General features: G+C 43.4%; 2 protein-coding genes across 6 annotated transcripts in view; one reads left to right on the top strand and one right to left on the bottom strand.

Moving 5' to 3' along the window:
- Nucleotides 1-21979, top strand: part of cacna2d4a (calcium channel, voltage-dependent, alpha 2/delta subunit 4a) — an 80063-nt gene that overhangs the window by 22701 nt on the left and 35383 nt on the right. For 4 of the 5 annotated variants that reach the window (XM_076111655.1, XM_076111653.1, XM_076111652.1 and 1 more), the window contains one exon: nt 841-909. In XM_076111655.1, coding sequence (XP_075967770.1) covers nt 841-909 — 69 coding nt within the window. The remainder of the gene's footprint in view (nt 1-840; nt 910-21979) is intronic. The other variant, XM_076111656.1, reaches the window with a different exon arrangement.
- lrtm2a (leucine rich repeat transmembrane protein 2a) lies at nt 7652-21010 on the bottom strand. The gene is made up of 6 exons (XM_076111657.1): nt 20932-21010; nt 11248-11477; nt 10479-10604; nt 9892-9980; nt 9369-9526; nt 7652-8184 (listed from the first exon to the last, which is right to left on the bottom strand). The coding sequence occupies exons 1-6, from the start codon at nt 21008-21010 to the stop codon at nt 7652-7654; spliced, it is 1215 nt and encodes a 404-aa protein (XP_075967772.1).

Below are 21979 nucleotides of genomic sequence, written 5' to 3'. Positions count from 1 at the left end.
ATCTCTTTTTGGCGCTGTTTCTCTTTTTTTCTTCTGTCTCATTCCTCTTGCGGCATGAGCATGCAATTAAAGTACAGGAACCTCCTCTCCTCTCTCAGGGAATCACTAAGCCTTCTGGTACATTTTAATTGTGCTGAGTTGATAGCTGTCTGTCTTTGACTAATACTTGTTGAGAAGTAAAAATCTGGTTTCATAGAGTTTTTTGACTGTATTACCTCTGTCATTCTGTTACTACAAAACAAGAAATCCCATTCTCATCCAAATTGCAGAATGTCCTGAATGTGTGATTGTCATGCAGGCATATTATAGTTTTGTTTTACATAATAAAAATATGAATAACAGAAATACAAACATAGGCAAACACACAGTACACACACACATAGATTACCTTTGTTATGAGTGTACGATCAGCTTTCATGCTCTGTTACATAACGCTTAAAATGTTCTGGATTCTGGCTCGCTGACCGTCGGCATCAGGTGGCATGACGGCTGTGAATAGACACACAGAAGATGAATGCATGACTTTATTAGATATTACCCACTGAGTCCAACTCAATCTGTCACCCACATATTTTGGCATATCTGTACTAACACTTCAGCTGTCACTATCACAGTAAGAGTTCACAGATTTACAAATGATATATTCATTATGTGAGAAAATAATTATTTTTGGAAACATATTCCTTTTCACCTCCTGTGCATGCATATGTACTCGTGTACGTGTTTGGAAGGAATTTTGATGTGTTTGCGATGTGCATGCATGCACCCTTGTTTTTTTTTACATGCATGTAGTGGTGAAGTTCTGTAAATTCTTGCTAATTGCGCGTGTCGCTCTACCAGCAGGAAGGATAGTCATCGCTACCACTGCCGTCACTGTAACGGTGGGAAAGAAAACTGCCATCGCTGGAGGTAGGATGACAGTTTTTGTTTTGATACACATTCTCTTTTCTGTCCTTTTACACACATTTTTACGTCTCCTCTTTGCCACACGCACACTTGCAATTTTTCTCTCTTTCTAAACTTTCCTTTTCTCTTGCAAAGTGTCCTCTCCCTTCATGTTTAAAGCATCTTCTGCCTCTTCATTCGTCTGTTGTTTTCTTGCCGTTTGAAACTGGCTGCTTAGTTGGTGACAGTGACCTTGCTGACTGGATGGTGGTTGCTTGTAGCATCACTTTCCAATCGGCATGTTGGTTATTGATGTGCTGATTTGTCAGTGCCATGCTTATTGGATGAATGATGGTCACTGGCCATGGTTTTGTTTTGTTGTAACAGATAACAAATAGAGCTTGGCTTGTTTCATTCACAGTTTGGTATTTACTCAGCCTGTTACTGTACCCGCTGGAAGTCGCTCTGATTAAGATAACAAGGTCTTTTGAAGACAAGAGGATTTTGTGAGCTGTGTGACATTTGTCTAAGATGTGAAATTCACAACATGATAAACTATTTAGACAGATATTGTGAATAGAACCCAGCTTGACCAGTACTGGATTTTTCGAGGCTAATGCTGATAACAGCTCTTTAGAATGACAACATGCTGAAGACAAGATACTGTCCGATATTATCTTATTATATATCTTACCACAGTGTCCATTTAGCAGATGTTCCAGTCTTTTCATGGACAAGGAGTCCTGAAAGTTTACTGCTCAGTTTCTACAAACATACCAATATGTCTTTGATAACCCGAGCCAGTAATATCGGCCTGCAGATGTATCGGTGCAGCTCTAATTGTGATCACGTACCTGGGAGGTTTCCTTTCACTGAGGCTCCTTATGATGATGAGTGTGGTGTCTTTTCTTAAAGATGTTTCAGATGGCTCCATAAGGAAAAGGTTTATGGAGCTGTATTTGTGAATGTTTATGTTGTCTTATAGTTCATCGTCTCTGGCCTTATTTCACTGCTTACTGGTGTTTGTGTTGCTGTGTATTCTGTCCTGGTGAGCCCATCGGTGTCTGACACACTCCTCAGTCTTAATTACTCGAGGTAGCACTCTCTGGGGCTGCATGTCTTTAAGTGTATACCTGTGTGCATTTGGTGTCTCATTATGCTGACAGACAGACAAGGAAAACGCTCCATACGAATTTAAACACACACACACACACACAAACACAAGCGCTTATCTGTATTTCACAGCTTTCATAGAAATCGTCTCAGGTGTGAAAATCGTGTTATACTTGGAATTGGAAAACAGAGAGAGAAGTGAGAGAAAGAGTTCAAAATAGATGTGTTCCTCTCTCTCTCTCTCTCTCTCTCTCTCTCTCTCTCTCTCTCTCTTAATCTCACTGCCTCTCATTCTTAACGTTTTTCTCTTTTCTATTTCTCTCCGTGTTGCTTCGCTCCGTCTCTCTCTGCTTGTTTGGAAACGTTGACGTCACAGTGTGTCGAATCCAGAGCTCTGCCGTGACCTACTGTACCTATTGTGAATTCTCAGTGACACAGAGCAGACTGAAAGATGTGAAATAACTATTACATCTACATACAATACAGCATTTACATGAAAGTATAAGTGCACAGTATTAAGAAAAATGTACGCGCCGAGAAGATTTCTGATTAGTTGTATTAATTGATGTTAAGGGAAGGTGATTTCTGTGCGTGTCGATGGTAGATTGTGTTATGATGATCACCAATTGGAGGTCATAGTTTGCTTTTTATTCACTGCTGCTGCTCACTGGATGTTCTACCAGCTGCTTCACTTCAACAAAAACACAGGGGGAATGACGGCATCAATGTTTTATGGACTCGCTCTCTCTGACTTACTTTAACACACCCTCACACAAAGATACCCACTCACATCCACACTCGTCATCGTGTCTCACCCTTTGACACTCTTCCTTACCCTGTTAAACATTCACATACACCTCTCTTTTCTTAGCTTCTCCCTTGCTGAGCTGTCAGACCTGTCTCTTTTCGCCTTGTGACTCTCTTTTACCCTGTCTCGCTGCGTCTGCGTAGGCAAGGGCGCCTTTCTCATCGAGGGTCACGCTTCACTTCTGAACACAAGGGGATATTCAAAAGCTCACAGGCTGTTCCGTTCCCACCTTTGGCACGACGTCTTTACTTGTACAAGTGTGTTTCTGCCTTGATCTAGCTTTTGAAGGAGTTTTCATGTATATACTGTAAAATCAGAAAATGTTAATACTGTACACAAACACAAAAAAACACACGTATAAACAGCTCTATTACATGCAAATGTGGGCCACTGTAAAAGCACTCGCTTCACATTCTAAAAATGTTGTGATTCCATTTGTAGCCACTGAGTGTCAGTGTTTATCTGAACACACACTGCGTGTCTGCTTTCTAGCGGATTTGGTGGCAGGTGATGAAGGCCAAGGATTTGGTATTTCAGAGGCTGGTCCAAAATCAGTCAACAGTGACTACAAAAACACTGTGTTTATACTCCTCGAAGGCTCAGCGATGGATTAGTATATCTCTGTGGCAGAAGTGGCAGGCTGTATGTAAATAAACCTTATACGCTCCAATTGACAGGGAAGCAGACTGTAAGAAAGAGAGATAAGTAGGTAAAATTAAAAAAAAAGAGAGTGAGCAGGGAGAGAATAAAGGATAGAGAGAGATATCTGACATGGAGGAGGAGGAGAAGAAGCGGCGAATAAAGATAAAAAGGAGGGAGGAAACATAATAGACCAGACAGAGCAAAGGATAAAGAGGGCAGAGATGAGAGAAAAGAAGGTGAAAAGACTCTAAAAATGATGGGAGAAGAGGCGACAGGAAGATAAATTGAGACAAGATAAGTGCGAGGAGAAGGGAAGGAGATCGAAGATGAGAAATAGAGAAAGGGGAGAGGAGTTAGAGGGCAAAAGACAGAGAAAATGAGATAAGGTACAGTATATACAGATGAGCTGCTATCATGGCTGATTTATGCTTTTGGTGCTGTGTATTTAACCCACCTCAGCACATAACATCATAGTTTCAGGCTTTCTCTTTCACCCATAAATAGAAATTGTACACTGTGAATAGAGAAAGAGAAAGACCCCAATTATTGAAATTATAAATCTTCTAAATTCCATTGTAAATCTAAAAAATAATGCGAGGCTTCTATAATTAATACCGTTTGTGTAAAATATGGTGTTTTTTTAATCTACACATTCTTACTTAATACCTGCTTTATTTTGTGCTCTTGGTAATATTGAAAGAACAGCAAGTTGCTGTCGTCTTTCAATGCTTGTCAGCGGTCTGGATATAAGTCTGACATACGTGTGATATGTTTTTATTCAAATCAATGCATATTGACCGGGAAATGCTTCATCGTCACCATCATGGCGTCACTGTCATAATCACAATCATCATAGTAACACAACACGCCACAGATTTGCGGGCAATGCACTGTAGTCTTTCTAGGCCCTCAGTCATCATGGCTGCTGCAGTTTTTACGTAACAAACTATAATTTATTTTTCTTTACACACACACAGGCTATAGGAACAGGTTTCTGCTAGCTAAGATACTTAGCTACCAACAACACAAGACCTGCAGACCGACCAGGGGTGACGGGACAATGGTTCTACATTCATAGACAGAGTTCAGCCATTGCCTTTTATCTTCAGTTACTGCCCCAGAGTCCCTGTGATTCATGGCTATATTTACACTTTAATATCCCTTTACTACATTCTCCTGAAGATACCGATTATTCATTTAAATCTACAGCTAAATTAATTTTACCTGAGCGTCGTTGCTGTCTCTTTACATTAGTGAGGTGACCAAAAGTGCGTTCAGACTTCAGACATTGAAAGTGCGTTCGATTCAGGATCAAATAATTCTCCAGGTTTATGTGCATCTTGACCTCCGACCAGCTCAGTCTCCAACAAATATTTTCATATGCAACTACTCTGGGGTCCACTGCTGATGCAAGAAGTGTTCATAATGTTCATAAATGCAGTAAATGTGAAGGTGTGGAGGTAAATAATAGATTCTCTGATCTCATGCCCCATCTCACACAAGGCATTTGAATTGACAGTTTTAATATTTAACCAGGAACATAACCTTTCGCTGAAGCTTCTTCCACTTGAGTTACTTATCATATCACAATGCCAGCATAACTATAATACTTGTATTTAAATAACTAAAATTTAAAAAGACAATGCAAAACTGTTGGAGCCCAACATCTTGTAGACGCAAGTGTTCTGCCTGATGCTAATCCTGTATGTTATTTTAAAGTAGTTGCATAATTAAATATTACTTGTTGGAGATAAAGTTCCGCTAGAAAAAAAGTAAAAAAATAAGGTTACCTGCCTCTTAAGTGACTCTGCTAAATAACGTCTCCCTGATACATTCCACAAGCGAGGCAGTATGGAGACGTTTTCACTCTCAATGGCCAAACTCTTTCTATGCCTCTTGCAGAAACGTCACCAGCTACTGAACACAAATCAATAAACACAACGAATAAACGAACATTACACAGATATTTAAACCGAAAACAAAACATAGAAGTCGTTAACACAGCGAAAGACGTACATCATGAATTCATACAGAAAACCGTAAACAGTTAAGTCAAAAACATTTGGGGGATTTATGGGCCAACACACCATATTAGAGACTAATATAATAATATTTATCTGCATCATACCCAGGTATAAGATAACACGCTATAAATATAGGTTTATTTCCAGCCAATTATAAATTGAGAGGGGACAATAGTTCTTCTGTAGGGGAGCAATATGCAATGGAAGCCAAATTCTTGAGACTGTTTATCACTGAAGACAAAAGAAATCTAAATATTTCAGTGCATGAATGAGGATACTTAAGCGAACACCATGCAAAGCAAACAGACTAACCTTCTTGTGTGAATGAGGGAGTGCCAATCAAACAGATTCCTCATAAATATGTGACGATTGCTAAGTTTATAACAGAAGGACTCTTTGGCGATGACATCATTTTCATGTTATGGTGACACAGCAGCCATTGCATATTGCTGACCTTTGAGGAAAAACATAAGGACACCAATATGGGAGAAGGGATGGATGAAAGGAAAGGAGGAGGAGGGAAGTCTTTTAGGAAAGTGTGAAACACTTTCCATGAATAGCACTGGATGGAAAGATGGAAGGAGAGATCAAAGGATGGGGAGGAGGGGGAAAAAATAGCAGCGTCTTTTTGTTTAATCCCTTGTACGTTATAATCCCTTTGGGCAAATCGTCCATTTTAGAGAGAAAGAGAGGGGAGGGAGGAGGGAGGCCAGAGGGGATCCGATTAGGGAAATAAAGTGCAGGAGTCTGAAGTTTTCAGTCCTTAGATGACGTTTTGGAGTCCTTGACAGGAGACAGGGTTCTCTGAGATAGTGCTTCCATGCCATAGTCGCAAACATTCACCTTTGACGGGTGAACTCAGTCTGAAAATGAGCTCTGAACAAAGAATATTTGTCTTAAAGCAAAGTCTGTGGTCATTTAAAATCTCAATAACTTCATTAAAACTATTGTGACTACTGTTCTGAACCAGCATAGCTAGAAGCGTAGGACAAGAAATACCAGAACGTTTGCTTGGCCGCTTTTTCACCACGATAAGTGGCTTTTGAGCCGTCCAGATAATTTAACAAGCATCATGTCAGCAAGAGCCTTATTCCGAGCAAAAGTGAAAGATACAGCAGATTCAAATTGCAGTTAAAATGGTTTGTTCCCCTTTGAACTGAACTGATACGATTCATGTAAAATCCCATACACAGCTCCAGTCTGTGACACCTGGTGGATGTTATTGGTCTAGAGAAGATCCAGAGAGAAACAGATCTGGTCCAAATATCTAATCGTTGTCTCTGACCTCATGTATTTGAAAGGTCCAGCCATCCATGAATGATTGTTTAGTCAATCCAAATGGTTTCCCGTTAAACATCCCTAAAGAGTCTTGAGGGACACCAGCCTCAGGAGACTCTGTGTTTGATTTCCTATCAACATATAATCTCCCCAGTATTCTCTCTGCAACAAAGCACTAGAGAGGCATTGGCCATATAAATGTGGGATTTGGAGGACGAAGGGAACATCAGAGGAGCAGTAGACCAGACGAGAGGTGAAGGGGATCAGGGTTGGGGTCCTGGTTTTTTGGAGGAACTACTGGCATTGGAGAGGTTGAGAAAGATACAAACAAAATGAGAGCTGAGCACAACCTAACACAACAACTTCTTATCATCATTATGAATATTGGTCCAATTGACACCATACATACCGCAAATCCCTGAAAATTCGATCCAGTTTTACAAATACAGACTGTACACCGCAAGCATCTTGTAACAGCTTAAATGATATGTTTCACACTAGAGGGATTACTAAATCAGTATTCTCTCAGCCAATATAACGGTAAATTCAGCAGCAGCCAAGAGCAGCAGTAGGTGGTTGGTAGGCGAGTTGGAGGGATGATTGGTAACGAATACTGCAGTGAGAAAGGCTCCAAATAGAAGAGAAAATCAGGGAACAGATAAGGTGTATGTGAAGTGTTCGAGAGAGGGACAGGGAGGGGGAAGGTTAAAAATAGAAAGAGGACGAAGAAAGGACGATAAAAAGTGGGAGAAAGGTGTCAGTTTGAGAGTCCGATTGAGAGATACCATAACTGTCTGCGTGCATAAAACAAGCTCTTCAATCCCTGTCTTCTTTGAGCCCTTTGCAATCTTCACCCTATCCAACCTTCACATGTCAACCCTCCCCCCGTCCCGTCACTCCTCTAGGCCACCGAGGAGATCTGTTTGTCCTCCCTATCGTCCCCGTCTGCCTCCCCGTCTCCCATCAGTGGCTGCCTCTTCTTCAGCTCTCTCTGGTACTTGGCCATCAGCGAGGCGTAGATGCAGCCGTAAGCCGCGGCTGCAACCATCATGATGCAAACGATGCCGCACACCACGCCGGCAATCACCACGGTGCCGATGGCGCGGCGCACGCTCACGGGCTTATAACGGGCTCGGACACAATCCGGTGGGGCCTCTCCGCCTCCACCTCCTCCACCTCCTCCACCTCCGCCACCTCTCGTGTTTGAAGAGGAGTCATCAGCAGTGTTGCTGTTGTCAGAGATTGGTGTTGCCCCACTGGGGTTAAGAGCGTTCCTGCTGCAGGGAGGACCGGAACGGGAACCCTCACCTCCTGCTCCCCCGTTCTCATCTTCAAGTTGGAGGCAGTAGTTGAACATTTCCACCGGAACGCCACGGATGTCTCGCCCACGCAGATCCTTCGGTAGCGTGCACTCGACCGCGTCCACCTTCCCCCCTGAAGGAGAGAGAGAGCGGCGCAGAGACAGAAGAGAGGGTCATTTATAAATGCCTTATGCCTGCAAAGCAGAACCAATTAACTGTGAGAGAAGAAAAGATAGAGTTGGGTGGTTGTGCCAACACTAGGATGAGTCATACATCACTTAACACACACACACACACGTTTGCTGTGCCCTCTACACTAAGTTAGAGATAGCCTCATCTAAGCCCTTCTATAATTCATGAGATGACATGCCTAGCTTTAGCAGAGCTGTGTGTGGAAGAGCGAAATATCTGAGTCACTAATTCCCACGGGCGGCAGGAGGGTGGGGGATCTACTTTGTTATCATCACATGCTGAGTTTGTCTTCACGTGTAATATTTGTCTCCAGGTTGCGTGTCGATCGGCAACCTCAGATACATAAAGCAACGTAAACAACGACATGAAGGCGAAGGATAAGAGGAAGACAGAATGAGGAAAGTGATATTTAGGCCCCAGATGCTTTTTTCTCTCTCGGCGTGCTACAAATGAATTCCCCTTGCAAACAGAGCTCGCTCTCCAAATATCCCAGTCGTGTGTGCTTGAAGCAGGAGATAGAAGTCAACACGGGCTGCTGTCAGCGAGCATTTCACACTTGTTCGGTGCTTTGTCTTACTTTCTACAACACACATCGTGCATCGTCTACCCTTCCAACAGCTACTGTCATGCTTTCATGTTCAACTACGAAATGTCTCCTTGTAATTTCCTTTGCTGCTCTGGGGATTATTTAATCATATATCTGGCGTGTGTTTGCTGGACTGAGCTGGAGAGTTGGGGCGCAGCAAAGCAGGACCGAGCAGAATGGAGCAAGGAGGAGAATGGAGCAGAAAAGAGATGCTTCATTAGCGGGGCAGCTGAGGCCCAAGGCGCTGAGGTGAATGTAGATTTTTACACATGATGAGAGAGAGGAGAGCAGCTGTGGTTATCTGATGTATTAACAGCCCGCAGAGAAACGAGGTGCACACACTGGGCGTGAAAATGTGCATTTCACTCGCCGACGCAGTTGTATTGTGTTGCTAGGAGCACAGGCCAACAGAAGCACACACCTAGCTGTCTCTGGTGAACTAGAATTCTCTAGTTTCTGCCCACTTCTCATTGCCCTCTTGTCCTGTCCCCTCAAATGCACCCTTTCAAAGCTCCTGTAGCATAAATTTAAACTTCTACCTCTGTACAGCAGCCACTCCATCCAGTGTTTGAAGTCGCGGAGGTTGCAGTCACACTCCCAGGGGTTATGTCCCAGTTCCAGGTGTCGTAGGTTTGCAAGTGGCTCAAACGCTGCCCTCTCCAGACCATGAAGCCGGTTACCCGCCAGAGACAGCCACCTATGAAATAATAAAAATAAAAATGAATTAACTTTTTTTAACTCCAACAAATAAGATAAACGTACCCTTGTGGCACTGATTCCAAAAACCAGGCAACCACTAAATGTAGTGTACGACTCTGTTGAATTTCTTAATTGTATATTGATGGTGATATCATCATACTGTGTTTAAATTTGCAAGTTGCAATTAAAAACTGCATGCATGAAAAGGTTTGTCTGAAGTAATGCTGAACAAACAGGTCACTGAACATCAAGTTGATAATCTTTGTGTAATTTTGCATACATTTGGCAAATTTTGACATACTGTATATTGTCGGGCACATTGATTTAAACATGCCAGTGTACAGAGTGTGTCCTGATGTCTACCTGAGGCTCTGCAGCTCATCCAGTACCCCCAGAGGAACAGAGGACAGGCCATTCAGGGACAGATCCAGACTCTGAAGACCCCCCAAACCCTGTCGAAACATCGAAACAATATTTGCTCATACAGTACGGCATCGTACAGTATATTTCCCTCATGTCATATTAGTATTATCGGCTTCTTTCACCGTTGCCAAGGGGCACAGCGAGCGTCGCTCGATGGGCTTATCTTGTTTGATTTAGGGACCCGGGTGAAGTCATGACACAAGCTCATCCTGCAGGCGGCTTTGGTTCAAATAAAAGTGGATGAGAGTGTTAAGCAAACGAGTTACTACAAATGTACCGCCTGGACGGGATCCCAGTCATGTATATCTGCTTAGGTTGGCTCGACTCCCAGCAGAGCCTTAGTCGTGAGGTGAAACAGTGTATCAGTAGTGGTGTCAGCTTCGTTCTCTGTCCAGATGCTTTAGTATTTTGGTGGATTGGCTCATCTGATGACATCTCAAATACAGTGCATGAGGTCCTGTGTGATTCTTAGCTTGAATACGGCATCAGTGAGCTTCTTATAGACTGTACCATGTGTGGTGATGTACCTGGAAGAGATCTCTTTCCATTACTGTAAGTGAGTTGTTGTGCAGAGTCAGTCTCGTCAGGTTGGACATGTCTCTGAATAATCCAGCGGGTAAATTATCCAGGTAGTTATTAGAGAGGTCCAGTTCCTAAAATACACACACATAAAAAGTACATTATTTATTTACATACACATTTGCATTGCTGACACCACATTGCTGATGCTTTTCTTTGTTAAATGGAAAGTGAGATTCAGTGACTCGTTTCAAGAGAATGAATGCATAAGTCCTGGATCAATCTTTAACGTGAACTTAAAATGTGAACTTAAAACTTGAACACATTTCATACTTTAAGCTGGCGCTCCTATGCAGAGTAATTCACATCAAGTGCAATGCTAGGTTAATTTAAGTGTAAAGCTCTCCATAGATCACCAATGCAACAAACTGTTGCTCAGCAGTGTGGAAATAAATTGCCTTTTTTGCTGGTGCAGTAACTATCGATCATTTCTAGCGCATATATTAATAAATAGCAACTTGGCTGTGCTTTGCACACAATACGCTCATGATGAGTAGCCCTGCAAAACTTTGAAAATGTCAGCTTTTCTTAACTTTTTTTCAGACTGAGAGCAGATGTTGTCTGCAGTTTGCTCAATGTGAGCCTCACCAGATAGAATCACTTGTTCTCCTTAGGGCTATTCAGTGTGCAAGGTCAGTGCAGAAAACACTGTGCATGCCACGGTACACAACAATGCAACCAACAAACTGACAACAATATAAAAAATGTGCTGCAGACCTCCAGAGAGGAGAGGTTAGCGAAGGCAGAGGCTCCCAGCAAGGCGAGCTTGTTGTTGGCTAGCAGGAGGGAGCGGCTCCCTGGAGGCAGGAGGTGAAGGGGGGGCAGGGAGGAGAGAGCCCGGCCCCCGCAGTCCACCACCAGACCGTCTGAGTCGCAGAGACAGGGAGGAGGGCAGGAGGTGGCTGCCGACAGCAGCGTCGCCAGGAGGCAGAGGACACGGAGGCAGACTTGAGGAAGAGAAAGAGGAGCAAAGAGACAAAACATGATTATTCTTTTACAGTGAATTATCTTTTCTCAGTGTGGAAACTAGTCAGGAGGATGTGTAGGAAGGACCGCAGAGAAAGTGGGAGAAATAAGTCAACACATAAAGAGGAATGAATTGAAAGATGGAGTGCTTTTAAGTGGAAATTGGTTTCTCGGTTTGCACTGTTAGACACAGCTGTCAGTCATTTGCGGAACCTTTTGTTAGATGCAATGTTAGTCGAAGAGAAATCATTAGAAAGTAGAACCAGAACCATCCCTTTCCACAGAAGCTTTTAGTGTGTATGTAGTGTGTGTATGTTTGTGTGCATCTCACAGACATCTGAGTGACACTCGTGAGCGAAATCCCTTCTGTTTTATTTCATTTTGGACTGATTGTTTTCTGATTGTTTTCTGTAATCATTTCATCATTTCCACTCATAACTTTCTCTCTTCTCCTCTTCCATTGTGTTTCCATATTTTTCTGCTCGTCATTTTTTTTTGCACCTTTTCCGTCTTAATTTGTATCCATCAACCAAGGCCTTTTCATTCATTCCTTTTCACATTTATCTCTCTGTCTGTCTGTCTGTCTTTGCATCCGTCTGTCCCTCTCTCCACTCCACTCCAATTGTCTCTCGCCCCCTGTAGTCTCTTTATCTTTCTCATTCTCCTTCACTTCGAGTCTCTTGGCACTGCTGTGTATTCCCTCAGTGTCTCGTTACAGTGGCTGACTTAGTTTCCGTCCAATGGCTTATCAGCACGACTTACGCTTTATCTCTCTGTGTATGTCTAAATGTGTGTGTGTGTGTGTGTGGGGGGGGGGGCATATGCTCGTGCGCCTGTGCGAGCGGGTGTGAGCTCAGCACCAACAAAGCGTGATATTAAGAAAACTACTCTGTCTAAACTCCAGACACAGACATAGCGCTTTTTACTTCCTGACAAGACTCTGCTTCGCCAGCAGATTTCCTCACTTGCATCATCTGCATATTATTAGCATCTATTTCTCAGCGTGCCATTGCCTTTTGTCACACTATGTCTCATCCTCTCCGTGTTGTTGTATTTTCGCTCTCTCTGTTAGTCCATCTGTTTCTCTCTAAATTCGCTTTTCGTCCTCTCACTCACATTCAAGACTCCATTGACTTTCACTATATTGCCTGGCTGGCTCTGATAGTGATGAAACTCTGTGAAATAGCCTTTTACTGGCCACTCCACATATGTTAAAATAAAACAAAGAAAAACACCTGATGAACATCAGAAGATAGGAGGGATTGCATAATGAAAGTGATCTCAGTCTTCGAGAGTAACTTGACTTTTGTCAGGATCTCCGTTTCTCACCACTGATAAAATACGAAGCTTAAAATGTCGCAGTGAGAAAGAGAGTTGAGAGGATGCTTTATAAGTCCCATTCAAATCCTGCTTTATTCCCTTTAAACTGGTCATAAATAGGAAATTACACCACTGGATAGACAGTGAACTTAATTAATGACAAAGGATGGGTAACGCATCCAGAATGGAAATATGAATGATTTATCACCTCTTAAGCCCATCCAGATATTATTAAAGGGACAGTTTGACATTTTGGGAACTACATTTTGGGAAATATGCAGCTACTCCACAGCCGGTTAGCTTAGCTCAGCTGGAGGCAAGGACGAACAGCTAGGAAATAACTCTCTCGCCATATGCTGTTTTTTGTGCAGAAACAAGATAAGACATTTTAACCTGTGAGTTTAAGAGGTTCTGTTTTGTTTTGTTTTTTTAACCTTGGACAGAGCCATGTTAGCTGTCCAGTCTTTATGCTAAGCTAACCGGCTGCTGACTTTAGCTTCATGTTTATCGCACAGACATGAGAGTGGTATCAATCTTCCCATCGAACTCTCAAGAAAGTTTATACGTGCGTTTGTACGTTTGTACGTTTTTTGTACATCAACTCCCCAGGGTAATTATGTTTATCGTTTGTAACAGCAAATACAAAATATAAGTGTGCAGAATAAATATTTAGAGATTCATTTGATCAAATATTTCTCATAATCTCGATACTTGAAAGTTTCCATGAGCAGTATACATTTTACTACATAATACTTTATGGACACCTCTGGAAACCACATTGTATAGTTCTGTGAACACACGCTGACAATGGTCTGCAAATGTCATCTGTTTTCTCAGACAGCAGAACATGACCTCCCTCCACCAGGACAATGACCCATTTTGTAATCTGAACCAAAAGGGTTCAGAAAGTAAAGGCTGCGGCCTTGTAACGGAGATCAGCATGTGACCTCTCTGCTGTTCCTGTATCCATTGTCCTCTCTGCTCCAACCGCCAGTATAATCCTAATCTCTGGGAAAAATTAACGCCACTTCATAAACGGATGAAAGGAGAGATTTTGAAGTATCCTGAAGCGTCCTGCGCTGGTGGAAAAGCTTCAGAGGGCCAATCCTTCACTGCAGCAGCTCAGGAGGAATCTGGAAGGATTTTGCTGCATAGTTGCTGTGAATTTGTCCAGAACAGGTCTGAAAAGGTGCAGTCGTGCAGGAGGATTTGTGAGGACGATGTAGCTCAGAGGTAGAAGCACCGTTATACAAGTGAGAGAGAAAGAGAGCTGGGGAGAGAGAGAGAAACTGATATTTTGTTGCTTCTCCCTCATAGCATGTCACGTTTCACCTTTCATCTCTCTCAGCTTTCTCTGTGGGCAAAGGTATTCTTTTTATCCCCTCATTCTTCCGTTCCTCTCTCCTCACCGCAACCCCTCTTCTCCCTCTCTTAACTGCACATTACGACTCCCCCTCCCACCCTCCCTCGGTGCTGAAGCCTATCTTCCAACATGCATGAGTGGTTTTTGCTGCTCTCGTGGAGGAGGTAGTTGTTGTTTTGGCTTATTTTAGCTGCTCCAAATCCTCTCTGCTGTTGCGCTCCACACAGCCAAAGCAGAAGGAAAACATTTAGCCACAGTCAGTGGAAGATAGGGAGGTTCAGTCCAAATACGTGGTTCTGTGCGGTTTAATTCAGTCCAAACAGACTTCAGACTGAATATTTTGTAAGAATCCCCAAAACACATAAAACCCTAAAAGTGCTGACGTTTTGGGCAAATGTAGGCTGGCAGCGATGGGAAACAAACTGAGACACGGCATTAAAATGCAACACGATCTTCCCGTTTCATTGAAGCAAGACTTCTGAGGCAACTCTTACAGCAGTGGTGCCCAGTCGACTCACAACACCCCCAACCAGTTGCCACAAGAGACAGTTGTGAGAAAAGCACGATCCAAAATCAAGCAACACTGATAATCAGTTGGCTTAGAAATACATTTTAGAACGTTTTGACATTTGTTGTCTTTGTCTCATAGATAGTATATATATATATACATATATATATATATATCTGTATAGGTATATGAAGAGTCATATGACTCCTGTAAACGTGGTGATGTTTGACAGTGTCTCCTAGGCGACACCGCTTAACAACTCCGGGGCCTCAGCTGTCTGTAAGTTTATATCCAGGGGCCCCTGGGTGACACTGGACCCCGCTATGATGTCATCCCCACGGGCACCTCCGTAATTGAGCACAGTTGCATGTTACCAGGGGCCAAGCTGTTTTCCATGCAGGCGACAGACTCTCTGCTATCTTATTACTAGAGCGACCAGCTGTCCTCTCTGCCACCGGCTCACTGGCCGGTGTTTCTTCACTCTTTAATGTTTCACACCGTCCTCTGTGCAGAAGTCTGATCCAAAGAGTTAAGATTTGACTCCTGGGAGCTAAATTACCTGCATGCCTTCACTTAAATGTGGAGTACAACTCCCGCGTGTCCACAGTGGGATTTGTTGTTGGGGGAACATGCAGTCAGTCAACAGTAGCGTTTAAATTATTTGATTATTTTTCATTTTGGTTTGTTTTGTTTTGCGTTTCTGTCTAAGGCTTAGTATAAGAGGTATAAAAGAATACACAAAACTCACACACATATAACATAAACTCAGCATCGTCATATTATTTCAACATTGATGCTGTGTTACCGTAGCAACCAAGTGCTACAGGCGATGGGGAAAAAGAAGAGAGAGAGGGGAGAGAAGTTTGAGGTTCACATCAAATCCCGTCATTTAACCCACATTACCTCCTTTCTCTCACGCACACAACCTTTCTGCCCGACTCTCGGGCACTTAATCGCTTACTCACACACAGGAAGTCATGGTCACACACTCACACTGACACACGCGTACAGCCGTTGAGGATAAGCAGGAACAGGGTGTAGGGCTTTAGGCTGCACTCCTGCTGACAGTGTGATGAGGAGAGAAGACGAGAGATTGTAGTACTCCTTCAAAATCTTGGTTTTTATACTTTATTTCTTAGCCCCGATGGGATTACTGCCGATATTTCTCTCTATTTCTGTCTACGTCTTTCTCCCCCCTCTGTTTACTCTCTCATCCTCCATTTCTCTCCCACCTACTCGCTCTCTCTCTCTCTCTCTCTCTCTCTGTCTCCCCCATCCGTTTCTCCCGTGATGAATCCTGCATCGGTAAGACAGAATCATTATTTTGACTTGGAGGGGTGAGTGGGTAAAATGTAGGCTGAGCTGCCTCCGTAATTCATGCTATCTGTATCAATTTGTTGTGACACAGATGCACACCCACACACACACACACACACACACACACACACACACACACACACACACACACACACACACACACACACACACACACACACACACTCAAAGGCATGGCCCATGGGAGAGTTTGACATGCAATGATATTGTTGTTGTGATAGTGACTATTAATTAGCGGGACTGACAGGTAAGACAGAGAGAGGGAGAGATAAAGGGACACAAACAAAGGAGAAAGAGGTGATGGAAAACAAAACTATCAGTAAAGCATCATTTGAGGCCAGATTCAGCAAATCCACAGCTACATATTTTCTACCGCAACACCATGTCTTTAACGGATGTGGCATTGCTTTCTACTGACCGCTCAACTGGGCCCCAGTCCAAGGCGGAATACATTCTGAATTTGGAGAGAAAATGAAGGATGCTTGGCTTTTGATGTCACATCCGCATCAGTGCGACTAGAATAGAATAGATTTTGTCTTGGATGTGTGACAAGTCGTAATGTATGCCCACTCATTCCTAAGAAAGGATGGATAGACAGATGGTATTGATCCAAAGCGCACGCACACATACACACAATATCGTTATTTTGTATTTATTTTTTATATGCGATAGATAGATAGATGGATGGATGGATAGATGGATAGATCACTTATCTTGCTAATTGGATGCCCTTTTCAAAGGCTTGTGAAGTGTTCACAAAAACAAATCGAGCACATCTCAACTGGCTGTAATATCCAGCACTATTATCACCCATTTTCTGTGATTACTTGGTAAGTCAAGCACTGTTCTTTCTCAGGAATGAGCCGTGCTAGCTTATCAGCCTCGTGCTGGATCCACACTGGACTTGCTTAGAGTGTAATACTATATCGGTATCGTTTGGCAGGTGCTGAACTGGAGTGGTGCTGTTTGTGGTGCAGAGGATTACCCAGATTTATCCCTGCCAATGTCCTTTGAAAGTGGGCCAGTACCATGTATGTGTGTGTTTCATCTGCACCAAACTAAACTGTGGTCAGAGGAGAGGAGAAAACAAGTCCCGCTTGCAGACATGCAGGTTTCTGCATGCGTTGTGTCCAGCTGGAGCTAGTCCAATTCCTACATGACGCTGGTAGCCAAGCTGGTGTAAAAATCACCACGACAACAAACTATTCGTTAATTCTTATCACAAGCCGCCACTGAGGAGGTCAGGGGTCAAAACCACAGCGCCCTGATAAGAGATAATATGTCTGTGTTCCTAGAGAGAGCAAAACCGTTGTAGGAGAGAAGACAAAATAAACGCTTGTGGGGAATAATTTTAAGACTAAAATCCAAGTTTGTAGAGAAACCTTGTTGTTGACTGTGGAATTAACGTGAGTACCTGTGATCCAAATAACTTTAAATTGCATTAAAATGGCTATTGATTACATACTTGAATATGCCAGATGCTTTGGATAGTTTGCCAACAAGCTGTCATTTCAGTTTCTATTTAACTCCGAGTCTCATGTAACACTAAGGGATTAGGCTCCACTCCAAACCTAATGCTTCACACACACACACACACACACACACACTCGCACTCACACACACTTTGTCACACTGCTGTGGCTTCATGCCAAACCCAACATCCCAGCGGGGTTGAAAAGTTCCACCAGCTACTAACCACCCGGTGATGACTTTGGGTTGTTGGTACCTTCCCACAGCTGACCGATGTCTTTAAAGAGTTCAACTCAAACTGGTGAAACAGGGAATGCATCCAATCAATTTAACGGCCTGGCAGCTGCTGCAGGCAGACAACATTTAGTTTTGACCGTGTAACCCTGTGGCTCTCTTCCAAACATTATGCTATACTCCCTTAGTCACTGCACTGTATTAGAGCCGTACTCAAGGCATAATGCTACAACCTAAGTCACCGTATTATGGCTCCATTCCACTCCAAATGTTTTACCCTCAGTCAGTGCATTAGGGTCTCTATTCGAAGCCAAATCCTCCCTCCTTTCACCCTCCCCCCCCCCATCTCTGTCACTTTCTCCGTCACTCTGATGAGTATGTGGTCAGTTAATCTGCCGGCTTTGTTTGGGTCTCCAACAAGATGCACATACGCCCGCACGGTGCGACCAGATAAGCTAGAGTGTGTGTGTTTATGTGTGAATAGGAATGAATTCATGGCTCTGTTTGCAAATGTGTGTGTATGTGTTGTGTCAGATCGTGGGGGGCCTGGAGGCACCATATGGTCTCTGTGTCGCTCATAGACCTCTCTGTTCTCCTCTCTCGCCTCCTCCCTCCTTCATCCTTTCTTTTTCATCACTGTCTTCTCTTTTTCACTGCGCCTCTTTGATCTCGCATCTCTCTTCCTCCTCCTCCTCTCCGCTCCCCACTGTTTCAATCGTTTTGCCTCGCTTCCTCTGTTTCACTCTTTCTGTCACTTCATTTCATATCCTCGCCCTCGACTTTTTTTTTAAAAGCTCTTATTGTCTTATTCTGTGGTGTTATGTCACTTTTAAGCTCTTTTAACCATGGCTGATTTTTGGGTACCACTTTCTCTTTTCATAACCTGACAAGCAAAAAGTTTTTGTTAGTGGCGTAGATCTAAAGTATCAACATCTTCCATCGCACTTCCTTTTTTTGGGGAATTTGCATGAATAAAAAAAACCTGAATTCAAATGAAAATCTTTCCAATGAACATTCACTTTTTTTTTCCATAGTATAAACCATCTACAAATAATAAAACCACTTGACTGATATAGTGTGTTTCAAGTGACAAAGAAATTATGCAATAATCTGCGATGGAAATACATTTATTAATCATTTGGCTTTGAACAGTATTTTCAAATTGTCTTTGAACACTCGAAAACACCCATAAAGCATCCTCCACAACCTTTCAGGAATATAATATCGCTTTCTGTCTCATGCAGGTTACAGCGTTTCATCATAGTTTTACGGCCATTAGTTGAAAATATGGCCAACTCTCGCTGACACTGAAAAATAACACTTCTTCCTCTATTTTTCTTGTTGATCTGTTTTCTGTCATACAGAAAGCTTTTGCTTTAGCCCTGCTGATGAAAGCACACCTGTGTGAATGCAAAGCATCTTTTGTGTCCTTTCTGCCTGTCAAATTCCATTTCTAAATGAACTTCATCAGCATGAGAGGGAAATGCATCCTTGATGATCGGAACTCATTCTCTGTACTGTACTAATCTGACATATTCGTTGGTTTCTGATTTGATGGGATGCCTACCCCTTTCTACTCCTATATGCATCTTCCAGTGATTCAGTGTGTGTTTGTGTGTAAGTGTGTGCGTGACAGCGTGTGAGGACTTTGAAGAGTAATAGCAGAGATCAGAGAGCTTCCAAGCTTTGTGAGAAAAATACAGAGACGGTGAAAAAAGCAAAGGAGAGAGAGGCAGAGAAAACACCTGTGGTTACAATGCTTAGCAGTATTGATTATGCACATTTCATGTCAAAAAAGAATATTCAATTGGACTGAGTGCGAGACACCGTTTTGGCAATATTATGTTACATTCATGCCAAGAACGTAATTGCACCAAAGGGATGGAATGTTTTTGATGACTAATGGAGAATGTTATAGATCCTTATGCCTAAAAGGCTTTAGCAATACTGTTAATACAATAGTTAGGTTGATAAAGCTTAATGAAATGCATGGACAGAGGGAAACTGAGACAGGTAATGCAGTTATGTTGATCTGAATTTAATGCAGGGACGGATGGAAGGATGGCGGAAAGGTAGAGGACAAGTGAAGAGAGAAAGGAAGAGGTATGAGGTGGAGGGGTGGAGATGGAGGGAGACCGAGCGGACCGGAGGGGGGTGTATCTATTGACATAGGTGCTGTGTGGGTGTGTGGAGGGTCTGACGGATAGTGTTGCCCTGTTTAGTGTCTCCGGTGTTACGCGGTAGTTTGCGGGGGCGTCGACACCTCTGGAACAATAATACCTCCCCAACAGGAAGACAAAGATCCCTGTTTTCGTGGTCTCTGTTCTTGCAAAGCCATATATTTGCGGCAGAGATCGCAGCATGTGTTCATGTGCGTACGCTCGTGTCATATTAAATAGATAACAAGAGAGAGAAAGAATTCAGAAATGAGCTTTCATGTTTGCCTAGCTGAGGAAGTGTCTGGAATCTCTCAGAGAGCAGGATCCATCCCCTCCATTGTCTAATCCACAACACACACACACACACACATGCACACAGCTGTCGTATCTGTTGCTATGCCACCCGACTTCCGACGGATTTTTGTTTTGACTGAGCGCACCCGTGGTATAAGATGGGAAAAGAGAAAGAAATTGTGGGGAAAGAGTGGACGGATAATGAGAGGAGGGTGGAAAACGAGACGGGTGGAAAAGGGAAAGAATAGGGAAGTGCGACATGTGAGAAAAAGACGAGGAACAAGAAGAGATCAATGTGGGGGGATTGGAGAAAGGACAGGAGTAGTAACAGGAAAGAAAAGGGAAGCAAAGAAGGTCAAATGAATTGGAAAAGAACAAAAAGGCAGACAAATAACCTGCAGGCCTCTCCCCCATCATTCTCTCCCCACGTTGTTTGGTTTCCACAGACTGCTGGCTGTATTAATACACACACTAATGTGGCATTTCACTGGAGGACTTGGCACGTGGCCAAAGCAAGCTCAATGCCCTCACTCTTTTGTGTGTGTGTGTGTGTGTGTGTGTGTCTGGGCATGCTAACATTAGCTGCTGTCAAAACAGACAGTGTTCCTCCTTTCATGTGTAGTTAGGAGTACAAAAGATGGGAATAAAAAAGAGCAGAGTGGAGGAAGAGCCGAGCGCTTTTTTTCGCCTCCTGCTCTTCACTGTTCTTCTCATCTCTCTCTCATCTTTTCAATCGGCTTACGTCGACTCACCAGGTCTGGCCGGGTGGTGGGTGGCAGAGCTGGGTGGGGGCAGGCCGATGCCCCCGGGGGGGTGGGTGTGGGGGGGCATGACACAGAGCTCTGCAGCCTTCCTCTGTCTGAGGGGCGGGGCGTCAAGCCACCATGCCTGCGGCCTCCACTAGGGCGCCGACTGCGAAATGCTACAAGAAAACACCTGTGGGGAGAGAGAAAACAAATTGAGTGAGAATAGAGAGCAATTTTCTCCTACTTGCACCTTCATACTTTTGCAAATCCTACTTCTTTGGCAAAATTACATCAAACTGTTGCACAGGGCTACACAAACTAATATGCACGTGCACACATGCATACACACACCCGTACACGCTAGCAGTAATGAAGGCTAACGCAGCAGGACGCTGTGTGTGCGTGCACGCTCATGTTTGCCAGAAGGCTTCCTTGCATACATTAAAAGTGTATTTCTGTGCGCACGCGGGGGTTTGCACCTTTGCTCCCTTGTGTGCGAATGTATGTGCGCGTATGTACTTGCGCTCAAGCATCCCAAACAGACCCCCGGCATTTCATAGGCGTGAATACTAGATGTGTGTGTCTTTGGCAGTTTACACACTCGGTTTGCCTTTCCCTCAGACAGACCCCCTACTGCTACTGTCTGGCACAGAGACTGACACACGGGACAAAGGGACAAAGCGAGAAATGACACAGGGAGTGAGAGGGGAGGAAAAGGGAGGAGGAGGAGGGAGATAAAAGGTAGGTAAAGAGAGAAGGATGACGTCATTAACTTGGAAACACAGAGACATATGGACGGAACAAAAGTGAAAGGGAAGAGAAAGAATGAATAGGAAGGCTATAACGCAAAGCGCCATTGCATCTGTTTTTTGAGTATGATTCTGCCAAACTACCCTTGGGCAAGGCAGGAGACGGTAGAGTGCTGCTGACACTCTTTGAACTCCTTGCTGAACAAAGAAAGGTAAACAGCAAGGGACATGTCACCTTGAGAGTACATCTAGATCCTGAAATTCAAATATTTTGAGGATGATGTCCAAATGATTCCATAAATTAC

The sequence above is a fragment of the Anarhichas minor genome, unplaced genomic scaffold (assembly GCF_050575085.1).
Source record: "Anarhichas minor isolate MPS153535 unplaced genomic scaffold, ASM5057508v1 ptg000045l, whole genome shotgun sequence".
NCBI classification, from domain to species: Eukaryota; Metazoa; Chordata; class Actinopteri; order Perciformes; family Anarhichadidae; genus Anarhichas; species Anarhichas minor.
This window is presented reverse-complemented; position numbering and strand designations above follow the sequence as displayed.

What these genes read in the sequence shown, in the direction of transcription:
- lrtm2a (XM_076111657.1), bottom strand. Translation starts at nt 21,010, where the DNA reads ATGCCCCCCCACACCCACCCCCCCGGGGGCATCGGCCTGCCCCCACCC. An exon ending in GATGAGCTGCAGAGCCTCAG is followed by an intron (nt 9,527 to 9,891) that starts GTAGACATCAGG and finishes ATTATTTCATAG; the next exon opens with GTGGCTGTCTCTGGCGGGTA. An exon ending in GGAGTGGCTGCTGTACAGAG is followed by an intron (nt 8,185 to 9,368) that starts GTAGAAGTTTAA and finishes TCTCTCCTTCAG; the next exon opens with GGGGGAAGGTGGACGCGGTC.